Source organism: Alnus glutinosa, chromosome 11 (genome assembly GCF_958979055.1).
Source record: "Alnus glutinosa chromosome 11, dhAlnGlut1.1, whole genome shotgun sequence".
In the NCBI taxonomy this organism is placed as follows: domain Eukaryota; kingdom Viridiplantae; phylum Streptophyta; class Magnoliopsida; order Fagales; family Betulaceae; genus Alnus; species Alnus glutinosa.
The window spans coordinates 26,916,422-26,934,721 of NC_084896.1; the positions used below are offsets into that span (position 1 = coordinate 26,916,422).

General features: G+C 34.0%; 3 protein-coding genes across 4 annotated transcripts; all 3 read left to right on the forward strand.

Annotated features, from left to right (window-relative positions):
• The first annotated feature begins 1,363 nt into the window (after positions 1–1,363).
• Positions 1,364–3,532, forward strand: LOC133882231 (UPF0481 protein At3g47200-like). Of its 2 annotated transcripts, XM_062321353.1 has the most exons (4): positions 1,364–1,501; positions 1,571–1,646; positions 1,730–1,781; positions 2,053–3,532. In XM_062321353.1, the coding sequence occupies exon 4, from the start codon at positions 2,079–2,081 to the stop codon at positions 3,471–3,473; it is 1,395 nt and encodes a 464-aa protein (XP_062177337.1). In that variant the 5' UTR covers positions 1,364–1,501; positions 1,571–1,646; positions 1,730–1,781; positions 2,053–2,078; the 3' UTR covers positions 3,474–3,532. The 2 variants fall into 2 exon arrangements, with proteins under 2 accessions (XP_062177337.1, XP_062177338.1); XM_062321354.1 differs by having other exon boundaries at positions 1,378–1,646; positions 1,730–1,744.
• Positions 3,533–3,741: 209 nt separating this feature from the next.
• LOC133881322 (uncharacterized) lies at positions 3,742–4,429 on the forward strand. The gene is made up of 2 exons (XM_062320246.1): positions 3,742–4,155; positions 4,286–4,429. The coding sequence occupies exons 1-2, from the start codon at positions 3,742–3,744 to the stop codon at positions 4,427–4,429; spliced, it is 558 nt and encodes a 185-aa protein (XP_062176230.1).
• Positions 4,430–15,237: 10,808 nt separating this feature from the next.
• On the forward strand, positions 15,238–18,160 carry LOC133882769 (UPF0481 protein At3g47200-like). The gene is made up of 2 exons (XM_062321984.1): positions 15,238–15,337; positions 16,757–18,160. Exon 2 carries the CDS (start codon positions 16,784–16,786, stop codon positions 18,119–18,121), a length of 1,338 nt encoding a protein of 445 aa, XP_062177968.1. The 5' UTR covers positions 15,238–15,337; positions 16,757–16,783; the 3' UTR covers positions 18,122–18,160.
• Positions 18,161–18,300: the final 140 nt, after the last annotated feature.

Genomic DNA, 18,300 nt, shown 5'->3' on the forward strand with positions numbered 1-18,300 from the left:
AAAAGTGATTAATGTGTTGAGAGGAAGTTGGCGTATTTTTTTGTTCTAAGAAAAAAAAAAGTGCCTTTGAACTCCATTATGCATTTATTGGGATTCCCGGCCTTTTGACGGTTTGAGTTCTGTTAGACTGATTTTGTTATGCTTTAGACTTTCCCTGACGGTTCTTGGTGGTTTATATTTCACTTGTTCTTCTGTTTTTGCATGCTTAAAGTTGTGCCGAAGGGAAGATTGTGATCTAAATTAAAGTGTTGTGATTACTTTTATTAATCGTTTTAGAAAAAGGTGCAGTTTGATGCAGAGGCCAGAGGGTCGACCTGGAGATTTTTATTGATTACTTCCTTTTCATGCGGGTAATTTTTTTTTTTTTTTTTTTTTTAATGAAACAGAAAACTTCATTACTGAATAGTATTTTTTTTTACGTGATATTATCAACTCATCTTTACATTAATATTAACTATAAAAAAAAAATCAACGAAAAATAATTAAAAAAGACAAAATAAAAAAGTACAAAATAAAGGCTTTATGTTGTCATAAACTTCTACAGGTTTTTTGACTAAAAAAAATACAAAATAAAGATAACACTTTAGTCAAAAAGCTTATCTCGAGTCTTTAGTCAAAAAGTTTATAACTTTACGTGCGTTTGGGATTGCGATTTCGTAAATAATAAGTGAGATTTTAAACCAAATCGTTGAACATAAATCGTTTGGAACCTATGTTTTTAAAAATTGCGATTTGAAAACGCAGAAAATCTGTTTTTTTAAATCGTAGGTAAGATGGTGTTTTTTTTTAAAACGCAGAATTTTAAAGGCTAATTTGTGATTTTAAATGTTAAATTGCGATTTTGCCAAACGCTTAACTACATTTTTAAAAATCACTTTTTTCAAATCGCACATTTTAAAATCGTGATTTTAAATCGCACTTTTTGAAATCGCAAACCCAAATGGACCCTTATTCAAAAAGCTTATAAAATTTTGAAAAAAAAAATCTGCATGTAAGATTTTCAATTCTCACTTTACTTCTCTTAAAAATATCAAATAAAAAATATTTTAATTTTTTTACAATTTTTATATCACATCAATAATTTTTTATTATTATTCAAATAAAAAAACTTATTACAAAACAAATTTTTTTCACATTTCTATAAAATATTCTCAAATTTTATATCACATCAATCACTTCTTCTTATTATTTAAATAAATATTTCATTACACAATTACTTATTAAACAACTTCGGTATGCGGGTTTATAAAGACAAAATACAAACTTCTACAGGTATTTTTTTTACTTAAAAAAAAAATACAAAATAAAGGTTTTTTTTTTTACTAAAGAGATGCACGCTAAACTTTATTTTGAACCACGAAAACTATACGCCAAGAGCTTCGTGATGCGCGTTGCGCCTTTCTTCTACAAATTTGCAACGTATTTATTTTTCTTTATAACCCAATCCTCTGTTGTCTGAGAGCCACACAGCAGATCTACAATTCATTTGCAGGAGCTCAAGGTCCGTCTCTCTCTCTCTCTCTGGTACTTATATTAAATTATTAATTATATATACCATTCTCTATTGCAGTGGTTGAACATAGACCCAATCCTCTGTTGTTTGAGAGCCACACAGCAGATCTACAATTCATTTGCAGGAGCTCAAGGTCCGTCTCTCTCGCTCTCTCTCTCTCTCTCTCTCTCTCTGTGGTACTTATATATTAATTATATATACCATTCTCTATTGCAGTGGTTGAACATAGACGTACGTTGCCCCTTTTGATAAAGCTCAATTAAAGTTGGTATGCATATGAATTTCTATTTCTTTTTTCTTCTTCTTCTTCTTCTTCTTCTTCTTTTTTTTTTTTTTTTCCTTTCCACCAACATCAGTTGACATTTCAGCTATCACATCCAATTCTAATTTAGTTCTAAATACTTGTGTATATCAAAGATTTAAAAGATACTTAGAACTTAAAAAAGAACAAGTCAAAACTAGATTGTGCAGCATCATGGGAACTATATCGATCCTCCAATGTTTTTAATGCTAGTGTCGACCCTTGTCTTTGTTATTAGGAAATTTAAGAAAGGCAACTTGCTAGATGGAAGAATCAGCAAGTGCAGAAATTCAAGAAGCAAATGCTTGGGTAGTAAATGTGAATGAAAATTCTGAAAGTGAAAGGGAAGCAAACAGTTCAAGTGGAAATGGAAGTCAAAATGGAGAAGTTGATAGAGAAGCAAATCCTTCAATCGGAAATGAACATCAAGATAGAGTGTTGGCAAATGACATCATACAAATGCTAGAAAGCTCAGAGCCTCCTTTATCACCTGGATTTTGTATCTACAGGGTTCCACAAGATCTTCGCAAATTGAATGAAAAAGCCTATACTCCTAAGTATATATCAATAGGGCCTTTTCATCGTGGTGATAAAAGATTGGAAACTATGGAAAAGCTTAAAGTGAGATATCTTAAGATATTTTTGAAAAAGGCTGAGCAAAATATGGAGAAATTAATAAGCACTATAAGGGATAGGGAAGGAGATGTTCGTCGTTGTTATGCAGAGACTAGCAGACTTAGCAGTGATAATTATGTGAAAATGATCCTTCTAGATGCGAGCTTCATTATTGTGTTTTTCCTTATCATGTCTGAGACTGAAGAATGGGAGTGTGAGGACGAGCTTGTAATATTAATGTCACGGTTGATGCATGACATGTCGTTACTTGAAAATCAACTTCCTTTCTTTGTTATTGAGGAATTGTACAACCTTGCATTTGCATCTCACTCAAACTACCCTTCCTTCACTCAACTTGCCTTTAGATACTTTGGACGTTACAACACTCAAAAAATGTCTCCCGATCTCAATTTTGAAATAAAACACTTCGTTGATTTGTTAAGAACCTTTTTTCTACCCCAACCACCTTGCCTACCACAAAGATATCGTCACAAAAGAGTTGTGCATTTGTACACTGCGAGCCAGTTGCATGAGGCAGGAGTGAAGTTTAAGTTGAGCTCAAGCAAATGCTTATTTGACTTAAAATTCACAAACGGAGTGCTGGAAATACCATGCTTTCAACTAAAAAATTTCACAGAGTGTTTCTTTCGAAACATCATGGCCTTGGAGCAATTTCACTATCGTTGGGATCGTTATATTTGCGATTATATTCGCATATTGGATTTCCTTATTGACACTACCAAAGATGTGGATTTACTTGTGCGAAAAAGGATCATGGTTAATACTTTAGGGGACAGCAATACAGTGGCAACTATGGTCAACAATCTCAACAAACATACTCTTACCTTAAACACGAACTCCGATTATTATCGTCTTTGTAAAGATTTGAATACATTCTATGACGATCGTCGGCAGAGATGGAAGGCTACCTTGAGACGTGATTATTTTAGCAATCCTTGGAGGACTACTGCTACCATAGCTGCTATTGTCTTACTAGTGCTCACTCTCACACAGACTATATGCTCTATTATCTCATTACCATAAATCTGAAGTTTATGTAATTCTAATAGTATTAGATTACATTGTGATAACATTTTATTGTTCGGTTATTTTTGTTGTTTTAGGAGTCTAAGGTTTATGGAATTGTAGCCTATTTTCAATCAATTAAGCTACCACTTGCTATTTTGTTTGTAATTTTCTTTTAGTTTGTTCCTATTTCTTTCTCTCTATCATATTAATATATATATATATATATATATATATATATATATATGTTTTAACTAAAGGAAAAATAAAAACCTTTAATGATTCAATGGGTTGCTTGTTAGACAAATACGGGCATAGAGTGATGTATAATGTTGGTCCTTCCATTGGACCTAAATTCTCCTCTAATATTAGAAGAGGTGATTGGTTTTGGCCCCATATTAGATTAGAGGCCATTGTAGAGATCCAAAGTAGATTACATGAGGTTGAGCTTGTTGAGGCTGACCAATCGATTTGGGATTCTAGAAGTGGTAAGTTCTCAAGTGCTGATACTTGGGAAAAACTTAGGGAAAAGAAACCGGTGGTAGAATGGCATGATGTTGTCTGGTTTTTGGTTGCTATTCCTAAGCATGCATTTTTTCTCTGGCTTGCATTCAAGGATGTCATTGTTACTAGGGAGCATCTGTGCAGATGGGATTATAATGGAGATAGCTTATGTGATATGTCTCTTCTATCGTTCAAGGTGGGAGAATAGAGACCATTTGTTTTTTGAGTGTAGTTTTTGTAAGAGAGTTTGGAGGGCTTTGATGGTAGATTGTGGGATAGCTAATCTTTCGTTAGCTTGGAATATTGTTGCTATTTGGGGTTTGCAGTATATGAAAGGGAAGAATGTGAAAGCTATTGCTATAAAACTTTACTTTGCTGCAGCAACATATAATTTGTGGTTACATAGGAAGGCATTGCTCCATGGCCGGTCTCCCAAGTCTGAAGAACAATTATTGTCCAAGATTAGATGAGAAGTTAAAGTTAGATTGTTAGCCAAGTTCCCTTCTAAATAAACTTGTTTGTCTATTTAGGTATGATCTAGTTTTTCTGTTGTAATGTGTTCCTAGTTTTGGTTTGCTAGGAGGGCTCTGTGAAGTCTTTTCTCCTGTTTGGTGTTTGTGGAATTTGTTTGGCTACTGTTGGAACCGTGATTCCAGTGTTTACTGGAGAGTCGTACTGGTAAAAAGGTTTTGGCCCTTAGGGGTGGCTCGTCAAATGTGGGTAGTTTCGGTTACCCCCATTTTGGCCATTGGGGGTGGTTCAGCCACCTCCAAGGGTCATGGGGTTGGTTCGGTCACCCTCAAGACTGGTGCCATACACCCCCTAGGCCAAAATGGGGGTGGCTGAACCACCCTTAGAATTTTTTATTTTTGAATGTCCTTAATATATATATATATATAGTTAGTTAGTTAGTAGCCACGTCAGCGCTGATATAGCTCAGGGAACAGGTGTCGCATAGGTAAGCTGACACGTGTAGGATGACTTGGCGGGACGTTAGTTTTGGATGGAAAAATGAACAGAGGTACCATTTCTGTCTTTTTCCATAGCACATGTACCTCTTATAATAAAAATGAAAACTCATTGGACAAAAAATAAAGTTTTTAAACTACAAGGGCGTGTGAGGTATTTAACCCTTTAGTTTATAAATTTTTAATTAAAAAAAAAAAAAAGATTTGAAGACAGAAAATTAGGTAGTAATAAATGCGCATGTACAAAAATAAAGAAACAACTTTTTTTTTTTTTTTTTTTTATTGTCATAATAACCATATTTCTGTCATATTTTAGTGGCATAGGAATTTGTGTTTTTGGTAAAACAAAGTAGAAATTCTTCCTTCATAAGTTCATAACCATCCCTTTGACATTTTGGAAGCACAACAAATATGTAGTTCATGTACCAAAGGGGCAAAAAGGTCGGTTTGGGGCTTTTCATTCATCTACAAATTAAATGGCATCACAATTTTGAATTTTTTTGTAGAATTTTATATATAATCTTTTATGTGCCACTCTCTCTTCCTCTGTATTATTTCATTGGTTTATTATACCCTCCTCTATTGCTATGATGTTTCAAGTAATTTTTCTACTTCTCGTAAAAAAAAAAAAAAAGAAGAAGCCAAAAGCATCAACTAAAAATGTCTAATTGATGGTTTTAGTTCTTTAAGTTGAAACCTCACGCCACATATGTTAGACAATGAATGAGGCAACTTTGGTTAACATTTCTTGTACACGGACGTGAAATTATTACCTTCTCCATTAAAGATTTAAATACATATGTCGATGAGCCCTCAAGCCTAGGCTTGGCAATTCGGGTTCATGGGTCAGGTTCGTGTCAACTCGATTGACCCGATTACGCGAACGGGTCCAATACGAACCCGACCCGATTATTAATCGGGTTGAAAACCGTGACCTAATCAATATAACCCGAACACGACCCGATAAACACGATTACTTAATGGGTGGTGTGAACCCGACACGACCCGATTCTTTTGAAAGGATTTTTTGAATGTTGTTTGAGGCTTTGAGCTGAATCATTTTAAACTGGCATATCAATTCTGCCAAGCGATTTTGAGCTGCCACATTTGGTCCCAAAGTGGAGCAAATCAAGGCCTCTTCGTACATCAAATAAATCAGCATTTACCGGAAAAAAAAAAAGGCAAAAAGAAGAAGCAAACTTTACTAATAAAGGCAATAAAAAAGATGCAAGCCTTCATAGTACAAACTCATGTTAATGTTGATAAAAAAATCTTCCAACTCACACCGTTAGATCTACATACCATTTGCCAATCATACGTCGAATCCTCCCTCAGCTTCGTCTCTGCCATCCGATCGTTCACCAGCTTCGGGGACGTCTTTTGCTTCTTCTTTTTAGGCTGGGTAAACAGTGAAGTGGTGATTCCACTGATTCGGGCACTGAAGAGTGAACGCAAAGCCGCAGAAATGAGAGAGACTGAAAGTGACGAAGGGCGTGCGGGTCTGCTGCGGCTAGGGTTCTCACTAATTCACCAATTCACATTTCTTTTCTTTTTTTTTAACAAAAAGTAACCATGTCATAATCATGTTCGCGGGTTGACCCGCAAACACGATTATAACCAACCCGATTATGACCCGAACCCAATAATGCTAAACTCAAACCTAGTTTTTTCGTGTTGTGTTTATGTTGGGTTCGCGGGTCATGTCAAAAATTGCCAAGCCTACACGATTATAACCAACCCGATTATGACCCGAACCCAATAATGCTAAACTCAAACCTAGTTTTTTCGTGTTGTGTTTATGTTGGGTTCGCGGGTCATGTCAAAAATTGCCAAGCCTACTCAAGCCTCAACATACTTGAAGGGCAACCTCTAGACTTGATTTGTTTTAGCATTTTTGTGGAGAATTGGTTTTATATTTGGTTTCATTTTGTGCACATCTCTTTTTTAATTTATCATTGAAAAGTGGATTTGTAGAGAAATACGGCGTCCAAATATTAGGAACAACCGATACTTAAGTAGTACTGCAGCAAAGTTACACTAGCTCAAGGACTCACAACCAAAAGTAGAAAAAAGATTAAAAATAAATGGGAAAATGTACTTCTTATTTATCAAATAGTACAGCAATAGAAAAAAACTTGAGTTGGGCCACACTTGCATAAGATAAAAGAAGGTTTTGGTGAGATATGATGGAATGAGAGGCTTGGAAGCATGTCTAGGGTCTATATAAGGGTTAGGGAAGGAAGGGTTATAGAGTATTATCCCACTTAACTAAGAAGATAAGCATGAATTTTCATGTGACCACGGAAGAACAACGAATTTTTATATAAAATGATAATAATGTTCATTGGAAAGGTGTAATGTTGTATTGAAAGATGAAGTGGGTTGAATAAGGGTAGTGATAGTTAGATGACCAAGATAGAAGGTGATAGGGTAGAAATGTTAAGAAGGAGAAAATGATGTACATATATGTGTCATTCATCATGTGCAAGTGAGACTGTGAATTCTAGAAAATACACTTTAAAATTTAAGAGGATTTGTATGTTTCTTGTATGGAGATAGACAAAAGATATATAAGAGAAAAACACCAAATATATATTTCTCTTCTCATTTAATTGCTGCTGTCATCATATGTAATGCTATAGAGATGATCCTTATTAATTCTCTTTAACCAAAACAATACGTGACCTCTGATTTAAGAGAACAACGAGGCCATAAACTAAGTGGTGTGCTTCTGGGCCTAAGGCTATAGAGTACGTATAGGGTTTTAGCTTTCCCCCACGTTCTCCATTGAATGAACTCCCACTGATACGAGTGAGTGAAAGCCGAAAGAACCAAAAATCAAAATTAATTCCTTTGAGACACACACAGACAGAGAGGCTGAGGGAGTTGCGATTGCTACAATCAAAAATTGAAATACGTATATACTTCCACTGGTCTCCATTTCTCTCTAAGCTTTCTTTCTTCAATGCGTTTAAGATAATTTTCTTTGCATTTCGTTTCTAATTTCTAGGGATTATGATATTGTAATCCGGCTTAATTTTAAGCTTTTAAAAGATGGCTTCACGTTCAAATAACAAAGTCATTTATCCTCCTGCTCATATAGCATAAGCACACTATATACAGTACTCTTAACAAGTTGTCCCATCAATATATCGAAGGTAAACACAACATCTTGAACCCTAATTTTTTCATGCCTAAGACCTCTCTTGAGAAGAAGAAACATGACTCACTTAGACATCACAGGTATTTCTACTGGCACACCCGACAAACCTTTGATGTCCGTTTGACATTTGATTGCAGGTTCTCATTAATTTACTTGGGCTCGAGTGATCATCTACATCAACAGTTTTCACCGTTTGTGAGAACGATAGTAAGTTCCAAAACAAAGGATGGCCAGGTCAATGTGTACGCAGAGAAGCGGTTGAAATAAGTTGAATCCTCAGCATGTTTTCCTATATATATATATATATATATATATATATATATATATATATATATATATATATATATATATTATTACTACGTGACTAATCATGTAAACATAATGATATTATTAGTACATGCATTTTATTCAACTTGGATCGTATTGTTGGTGGCTTCATTGTTGCCGCCAAACTTGACCTCCTCTGTCTTTAATGGTGGGTTGGGTACTTGGGTTCATGATTACATTTCTCAAAAAATTTATGAAAATTTGGTTTGATTCAAATGCATCTTTTAACTTCCGCATTTTGTAGAATAGAAAATGGATTTTGAAAATGTTGGTAAAGGGCCAAAAATTAATCATTCTAAGCATGTATGTATGAGCGTTTAGGGGCTTTTGGCTATTATTTTCCATAATTTTAGTCTCCAAAGTCCATTGAGTGGAACACATATGCTTTAATTAGAATTAAATCCAAGTTACTAAAAAAATCCAAATTATTTCTCTCTTTTTTTTTTCTTTTATATATATATATATATATATATATATATAAAATCAAATAAAAAAAGAAAAAAACCTAAACCCTAAACTTGAATATTGATGGGTAGCAGAAATGGGTGGTTAGTCACAGTATTCACGTATATAGTTGCTTTCTAATTTTTTTATTTTATTTTATTTTTTAAAGTTAGAAATTAGAAAATAATATGAGTGATTTTTTTTTTTTGGAAAATATAGTCTATTCCTTTAATGATCCGTTTGTTTTGGTGTAAAATAGTTTTCGTCGTAAAATATTTTTTGTCGAAATCATTTTCCGGTGTTTGGTGCGTACGGTAAATTACAAATATTTTTTATATTTTTATTCAATCATATTAATTTAAAAAAATAAAATTTTATTCACAATATAAAAAGTATTAATATAAAATAATATAAATATATATATATATATATATATATATTTTTAATATTTGGTGCATACGAATTCCGACAAAAGTGACTGGAATCTGGCCATTTGTGATGGATTCCGGTGAAGATTGACGAAATTCGGCACAAAACGGCTGAATCCCGGCCAATTGACCAGAAGTCGGCCGTCCTGGCCAGATCCCGACTAGATGGCCAAGATCCTGCCATTCTGGAAGGATCCCATCCATAACGACCAGATCCGACATGATCCCGGCCAAACTAGTAAAAAAGGCAAACACCGAAAAATACCGAAATTATTTTTCAGAAACCATTTTACACCAAAATAAACAGAGCATAAGTGGAAATGAAAGTCAAAGTGAAGAAGTTGATAGAGAAGCAAATTCTTCAATCAAAAATGAACATCAAGACAGCGTGTTGGCAAATGACATCAGACAAATGCTAGAAAGCTCAGAGCCTCACTTATCACACAAAGATTGTTATATCTACAGGATTCCACATCATGCTCGTAAATTGAACGAAGGAGCATACACTCCTCAGATTATACCAATAGGGCCTTTTCACCATGGCCATAAAAGATTGGAAAGTTGGAAACCATGAAAATGCTTAAAGTGAGATATTTCAAGATATTTGTGCAAAAGGTTGTGCTAAACGTGGAGAAGTTAGTTAGCATTATAAGAAATATTGAAGGAGATGTCCATCGTAGTTATGCAGAGACTAGCAAAATTAGTAGTGATAATTATGTTAAAATGCTCATGTTGGATGCGAGCTTCATTATTGTGCGCTTCATGATATTCAAGCATGGAGAATGGGGGCATTGACAAGAGTCTATAGTATTTTCGGAATAGTTGCTAGAAGACATGTTGTTGCTTGAAAATCAAGTACTTCCTTAATTTCTTTGTTATTGAGGAATTATACAACTTTGCATTTGCATCTTGTTCAGACTACCCTTCCTTCATCCAGCTTACCTTTGAATTCTTAGCAAATTACAACCTTCAAAAAATGTCTCCTCATCCTGGCCAATTTGAAAATAATGCACTTCGTTGATTTGATAAGGACCTTTTTTCTGCATCCATCGGAAAGGCTACAAGAAATAAAGCGTGGCGAAAAAGTTAGGCATTTGTACAGTGCGAGTCAGTTGGACGAGACAGAAGTAAAGTTTAAGGTGGGCTATAACAAATGCTTATTTGACTTAAAATTCACAAATGGAGTGCTAGAATTAAATACCATGAGTATACTGTGATACAGATTCTTTTACTCAAAACCTCGTGGCCTTGAAGCAATGTCACTATCTGTCTCATGCTTATTTTACCGATCATGTTGGAGTATTGGATTTTCTTATCTACACTGCCAAAGATGTGGATTTCCTTGTGCAAAAATGGATCCTGGTTAATTGGTTAGGCGACAGCAATGCAGTGGCAACTTTAAGCAACAATTTCTGCAAATGTATTTTTATTTCAGACACCAACTCCAATTAATGTCGTCTTTGTAAAGATTTGAATACATTCTATGAGGATCGTTGGCATAGATGGAAGATTATTTTGAGACGTGAATATTTTAGCAGTCCTTAGAGAACTACTACCACCGTAACTGCAAATATCTTGCTGGTGCTCACCTTCACACAAACTATATGTTCCATAATCTCATTATCATAGATCTTATTCACTCAAGTTTATATAATTCTAATGGTATTGGATGGCATTGAGATAACATTTTATTGTTCCATTATTCTTATTGTTTTAGGAGCTTGAGGTTTGTAGGATTGCAGTCTACATGCAACTTGAAAATTTTAAATTGGACTTAAGTATTAAACTTTTTGCTTTTGCACTCAATTATAATTTGCCACAATTTTTTTTCATTATGTAATTTGGTGTTGAGTTACAATTTATTCCAAAAACTTAAACTGATAGGAAAAGATAAATTTAATCATTTAATTAATACTTTAACACTCTCCCTCACGTGTGGGTTCAAACTCCCTTTTAATAGGTGAGGTCAAATACGTGAAATATGTAATTAAAATAGGAGATAAATGAAAAAGACAGAATTCAAACTCAAGACATTTGTTCTGATACCATGTTAACTTACCACTTAAACTTTTGGGATAAATTGTGATTTAACTTGGTTAAACTTTTGGGATAAGTGGTGATTTAACATGGTATCAGAGCAAAAGTCATGAGTTCGAACTTTGTCTTCCTCATTTACCTCTCATTTTAATTAAATATTCCACGTGTTGAGCCTCACCTATTAAAAGGAAGTCTGAACCCACACGTGAGGAAGAATGTTGAAATATTGATAAAAAATAAAATTAATTAAAAATATAAAATAATATATCTAAGAAATAAATAAACTATATATATTGAAGTTCTAACACTCAATAAAATCATTGTTGCTCTCCATAACAATTATATATTTCGTAGAATTAAAATACGTAACAACTCAGAGTTTTACAATGACAATTTGACAAGTCTGATTTTCAATGACAATTTGACAGTCTTGTCTTATTGCCTTACTATTTAACAAATCAGAGTTTTAAATATATAAATGGGTTTAGGCTGTTTTAAGGCTTTCATAGTTTTTGACTTTTCGTCAAAATTGCCTCTCTACAAACATTGTTGCGTTAAGTTAAGCGGCGTTTTATGTCAAAATGGCCTCTCAGGTTTCTCAACAAACGGTGTCGCAGCGTTACTCGTTTCAGGCTTTTATAACCCATTCTCCACCCAAATGTCGACACGTGTTGATGAGAAATCTGCCATACCCGAACATCCTCTCAGATCAAACAAGCAAAACAAGGTAGAGCTCAAGTCGGGATGATATTGTGTGATTTTGCAAACTCGGCAATGGCCCTCAAAAGTGTTTCTATAATTACCATCATATTGCATCAAAAACAACATAGTTTTCTATGTGAACCAATTGAAAGAGAATATAAGAATTGAAATAGATAAGTTGGCTATTTCGAGTGAGCCAGAAACTCCTAAACACAGTAAACTGTATTTTCTTAACAAAATTCAACATAACTTTCTATTACTTGACATTCCTTACATACAAATAGGTGACACAACTTTAATAGAATACAATTCCACAAGTAGCTAGAGACCTATTGATATACAAGGACTTCGGTTGGTTTCAACCAACCATACTTCTACTCTTAAAAATAGATAAAATTTCTTATTTAAAATCAAAAGACTACTTCTAATACTAATCAACCATCTATCTCTTATCTTAATAGATAGACTCTTATTTAAATATTACTTCTACTTAGATACTATTACCATAAGATAAAGATAAAACAAAGCTATAAGATAAAGATAGCAGATATGTAATCCTAACATATTAGGATTACATCATTCCTCCTCACTAACTTTTTCCTTGTCCTCAAGGGAAAAACTAGGAGATTGTGTCTAATTCTTCATCCATATAATTTTTTTTCCTTTTTCGAAGCCACACAAAGGCTTGTCGTTGCTTCCTGATCTGTTGGTAGTGCGAGTTGAAGAGATTGTTGTAAGGTGGACACGGCGTTATTGGCTCCGATGATGTTTGGATATGCAACTGGGATGGCCGGTACGAGTGGAACAGCAACGGTAATTAGCAACGATTTGGTGACGCGAGTTGCTAAGGGCGGATGAACGGTGGTGGAGATTCCGATCTAGCATTGCTAGCGTCGTTGAGGAACAACGACAACGTTGGTGCGGATGAATTTTTGTTGTTTCATCACCTCCTTTCTTCTTCTTTATTGTGATGGTGGTAGCCGCTGGGGTAAGCGTTATGGGCAATGATTGGATTGCTGGACAGGGACATGGAGGAGAAAAACTTTCAATTTTTCTTTTATGCTCCTCCATCTGCTTGGTGGATTCAGCAACCATTGATAGGAAAGCTGATCTACTCTTTTCTAGCTATGTTCTTCCACGTGAATTCTCACCATTGGATTGTTTGGCAAGCATCTCGTAGATTTATGTCATGCGATCTTGCATAGTCTGTTGATTCTTACGGAATTCCTCATGGCTATCCGATAAGCTCTTCATTGATTGCTCCATGTTTTCCAATCGTTGATCCATCTCTTTGTGTTGTCTCTTTTTTGTTACAGAACGAGTTGTTGGACAGGTTTGTAAAGAAAAATCCCGAATTGCCCAACTCTTGTTCTTTAATTTTCCTATGTTGTCTAATATCTGGTTTCTTTTGAGGGAAACCGGTCATCTTGGGTAAACAATTCTTGCTATTCAAGAGGAAAACAACATGACTCTGATACCAGTTGAAAGAGAATACAAAAAATAGATAGGTTGGCTGTTTCGAGTGAGCCAGGAACTCCCAAACACAATAAACTGTATTTTCTTAACAAAATTCAACATAACTTTCTATTACTTGACATTCCTTAAATACAAATAGGTGACAAAACTTAAGTAGAATACAATTCCACAAGTAGCTAGAGACCTATTGATATACAAGGACTTCGGTTGGTTTCAACCAACCATACTTCTACTCTTAAAAATAGATAACATATCTTATTTAAAATTAAAAGACTACTTCTAATACTAATTGTTGGTACAGTTTCCTGTACGGTGACGTGTTGCCTTGTGATTCGTTGCCTTCCTTAATCTTCGCTCTCCTCGTAATCTGCAAAATAATAAACGGCTCGTCGGACTATGGGGGTGCCGACCGGACCCCCACTCCGATGACTAAGTCAGTTCAAACTTATTTTCTGGAGAATATCAGTAATTTCTAAAGCTCGGAGAATGTGCTTGTTTTTAATACCTGGCGTAGTAGTCTTATTTATAGGCTCACAGTTCACAGTTATAAAACTGCTAAAGTGCTTGGAGCATAATCTAATTAGGAGTCTGAGTCCTAGATCATATAGTCTTGAATCTTATCTTTCTAATTAGGAGTCTGAGTCCTAGATCACATGGTCTTGAGTCTTATCTTCATAGAATTCAAATTGGGTAGTAGAGTCCAAACTGGATATGACACTCTCTTTAGCTAATGTCATTCTATTAGGTACCTTATCCCATATTTGATGAGATAGAAGCCTATTTTGATATATTCTGAATATTTGTCTTTTTGGAGATAACGAATGGTCTTGTACTTGGGTCTGATCTGGCCGGGCTAACCTGATGGGCTCGGCCCCCGATACTACCTTAGGCCCACATGTCTTTGGTGTTAATTATTTCTCCAACACTAATCAACCATTTATCTCTTATCTTAAGAGATAGACTCTTATTTAAATATTACTTCTACTTAGATACTATTACCATAAGATAAAGATAAAACAAAGCTATAAGATAAAGATAGCATATATGAAATCCTAACATATTAGGATTACATCAGTTTTGCTCCGGACGTCACATGATGCGTGAAAATAAAGCAGAAGCTGATGTTCTTCATTAGCTGCTTGCATGCAAGCTGGAGATGCGTTGTCGTCGATTATGCTGCAAATTAAAGGCTTTGGAGAGAGCTGAAATGGAGGTGAATGGATGGAATAAGTTCGAATCCAATACAGCTTTTATTATGATATTACGTTAAATTATTATTTATCTTAAAATGTTAAGTTAATAAGAAAAGATAAATTTAATTATTTAAAAAATATTTTAATACTTTTTCTTACGTTTGGACTTAAACTTTATTTTAATATGTGAGACCCAACACATAAAATATTTAATTAAAATTAAAGATGAATTAACGAAGATAGTACTTGAATTCAGGACATTTAGTCATTTACTATGATATCTCAAAAGTATAAATTAATAGGAAGAAATAAATTTAATTATTTAAATTATATTCTAACATTAACATCAAAAGCATAACGGCACACGCACAACCCTCCTCGGTCGATCGGAAGCATAAAATCCAAAGAATAAAGGCAGAGAGGCAAAGCATAAAGAAAGGTCTGCCATTAGGAAAGAACAAAAAAAAAAAATGATTCTTGATCTGATAGGCGAGCATAAATTGGCTCCTCTTTATTTTCTATATTTATTTCGTTTTGCCTCGAAAAATGAGTTAAGCTTAAAGCCTTGGTTCTACTTCTGCCAAAGCCTTGTTCCTCTTTCGGGTGATAGTGAAGACAAGGAGAGCTCTTTCAAAGACAAGTAAGTAATTGTTAAAGTATTAATTAAGTAATTAAGTTTTTTTTTTTAGCTTAATTTTTTAGAATAAGTGATGATTTAACATGAAATTAGAGTCAAAAATCTTAAATTCGAACTTTGATTCCATCATTTACTCTATTTTAATTAAATATTTTTTTTCAAAAATAAAAAAAATAAATAAATATTTCACGTATTGTGTCTTACCTATTAAAAAGTAGTTTGAATATATATACGTGAGGAAATATGCTAAAATATTGATTAAGTGATTAAGTTTACTGATTCCTATCAACTTAAACTTTTAGAATAAGTGGTAATTTAATACTAATGACATACTTTTAATCACGTTCAAACATTTATATATAGTCTGTCATTTTTCAGTGTTTTATTTATTTATTTTACATTCAAGGCACCACACTGACCACAGGGGCTGAAAGGGCATATGGTCCCAAAAGCTCCGATCTATATTATGTAATTTATGAAAATTTATGGTAGCATCTCAATAAATTCATTTAGATATATATGAACCATAAAAGAATTTGTTCAATTCGACCCTTCATCATAAATTTCTCTTTCCTTTTTTCTTTTTTTTTTAATTATCCTAATTTACTTGATGCCCCTATCAATAGGAAAATCAATCATCGATATAAAATAACTATTTGAAGCAGCTATGCACTTGCACTTTTACACAAAACAGGATGGGATTATGTGGCTCATGATATGATTTGATGAATAGAAATGGTCATGATTGGACTTTGGAATACATGCAGATTCAAAGTTTAATTTATTCAATGAATAAATAAGAATGATCATTTCCGGTTTAACTTCTTGTATTTCTGATAATATATACTCATCATTCAGTATTAAACGTACCCTTAAAATGTTTTCTACTTATTTTTCCCAACTTCTAATTAATAGTTATAGAATATGTAGTGCTTGTTCATGACTCCTCCTTTGTCCATAATTAAACTGTTCGAGCATGGCTCCTTTTTACTTGTACCTTTCTCGATCTTGCTACGCATAAGATTTTCTATTTTTTGCTTTTTCTTCCACTAGCATCAGTTGACGTTTCAGCTATCGCATCAAATCCTAATTTAGTCCTAAATATTTTGTCAATATCAAGGATTTAATATATACTTACAACTTAAAAAAGATAAGGGTCCACACGAGATTTTGGAGCATCATGAAAAATATGTTTTTAGAGAAATGGTCGTTGTAAAACACTTAACACAATTTTTGTACATGCAACTCTAACAATTTTTTTTCAAACTAATTAACCATTTAATATGTTTTCTTACATGTGGGTTTTATATATTCAATTGTTGATTTAAAAAAAAAAAAAATTGTTGGAGTTATACAGAAATTGTAAGTATATCATATCTCATATTTTTAATGCTCGTAACCCTTGTCTTTGTCATTAATTAGGAAATTTAAGAAAGGCAACTTCCTAAAATGGAACAATATTCAGTAAGAGCAGAAATTCAAGCAGCAACAAATGATTTGAGAATAAATGTGAATGAAAATTCTGAAAGTCAAATGGAAGATCAAGACAGAGCGTTGGCAAATAACATCACACAAATGCTAGAAAGCTTGGAGCCTCCCTTATCACCTGAATGTTGTATCTATAGGGTTCCAAGTGATCTTCGTAAAGTGAATGAAAAAGCTTACACTCCTGAGGTTATATCAATAGGGCCTTTTCATCATGGCGATAAAAGATTGGAAACCATGGAAAAGCTTAAAGTGACATATTTCAAGAGATTTGTGCAAAAGGCTGCGCTAAATGTGGAAAATTTAGTAAGCATTATAAGGGATAGGGAAGTAGCTGTTCGTCGTTGTTATGCAGAGACTATCCAACTTAGCAGTGACAATTGTGTGAAAATGATCTTGGGGGATGCGAGCTTCATTATTATGTTTTTTTTGACATGCAAGCCTAAAGAATGGACGAGTACGTGTGAGGACAACTTAACACCGCGGTTGATTTCTACATTAAGAAAGGACATCCGGTTGCTTGAAAATCAACTTCCTTTTTTTGTTATTGAGGAATTATACAACTTTGCATTTGCATCTTGCTCAAACTTACCTTCCTTCGCTGAGCTTGCCATCAGATTCTTTGCACGATCCAACAGTAGAAAAATATCTCTCGATCCCAATTTGAAAATAAGGCACTTCATTGATTTGTTAAGAACCTCTTTTTTGCCTCAATCGATATCACAAAGACTACCGCAAAGAAACCGTGGCATAAAAGTTACACATTTGTATAGTGCGAGCCAATTGGATGAGGCAGGAGTGAAGTTTAAAGTGGACTCAAGCAATTGCTTATTTGACTTAAAATTTACAAAAGGGGTCCTGAAAATACCAAGAATAAAATTACACAATAATACAGAGTCTCTTTTTCGAAACATAATGGCCTTGGAGCAATTGCACTATCCCTTTGATGGTTATTTTACCGATTATATTCGTGTATTAGATTTCCTTATCGACACTCCCAAAGATGTGGATTTACTTGTGCGAAAGAGGATCCTGGTTAACGGTTTAGGCGACAGCAATGCAGTGACAACTTTGGTCAACAATCTTTGTAGACAAATTTTTATTTCAGAAGCGAACTCTGATTATTTTGATCTTTGTAATCATTTGAATAACTTCTATGAGGATCCTTGGCATAGTTGGAAGGCTGCCTTGAGACGTGATTATTTTAGCACTCCATGGAGAACTGCTTCTACCGTAGCTGCTATTATTTTGCTAGTGCTCACTTTTACACAAACTATATGCTCTATCATCTCATTGTGGTAGATCTAAAGTTTGAGTAATTTTAATAGAATTGAATTGAATTGCATTGTGATAACATTGTACTGTTCGCTTATTTTTAGGAGCTTGAGGTTTGTGGGATTGCGGTCTACAACTTAGAAAATTTAAATTTGCAATATTCTCTATACTCTTTGAAATCATATTTTTAAATTATACACTTTGAG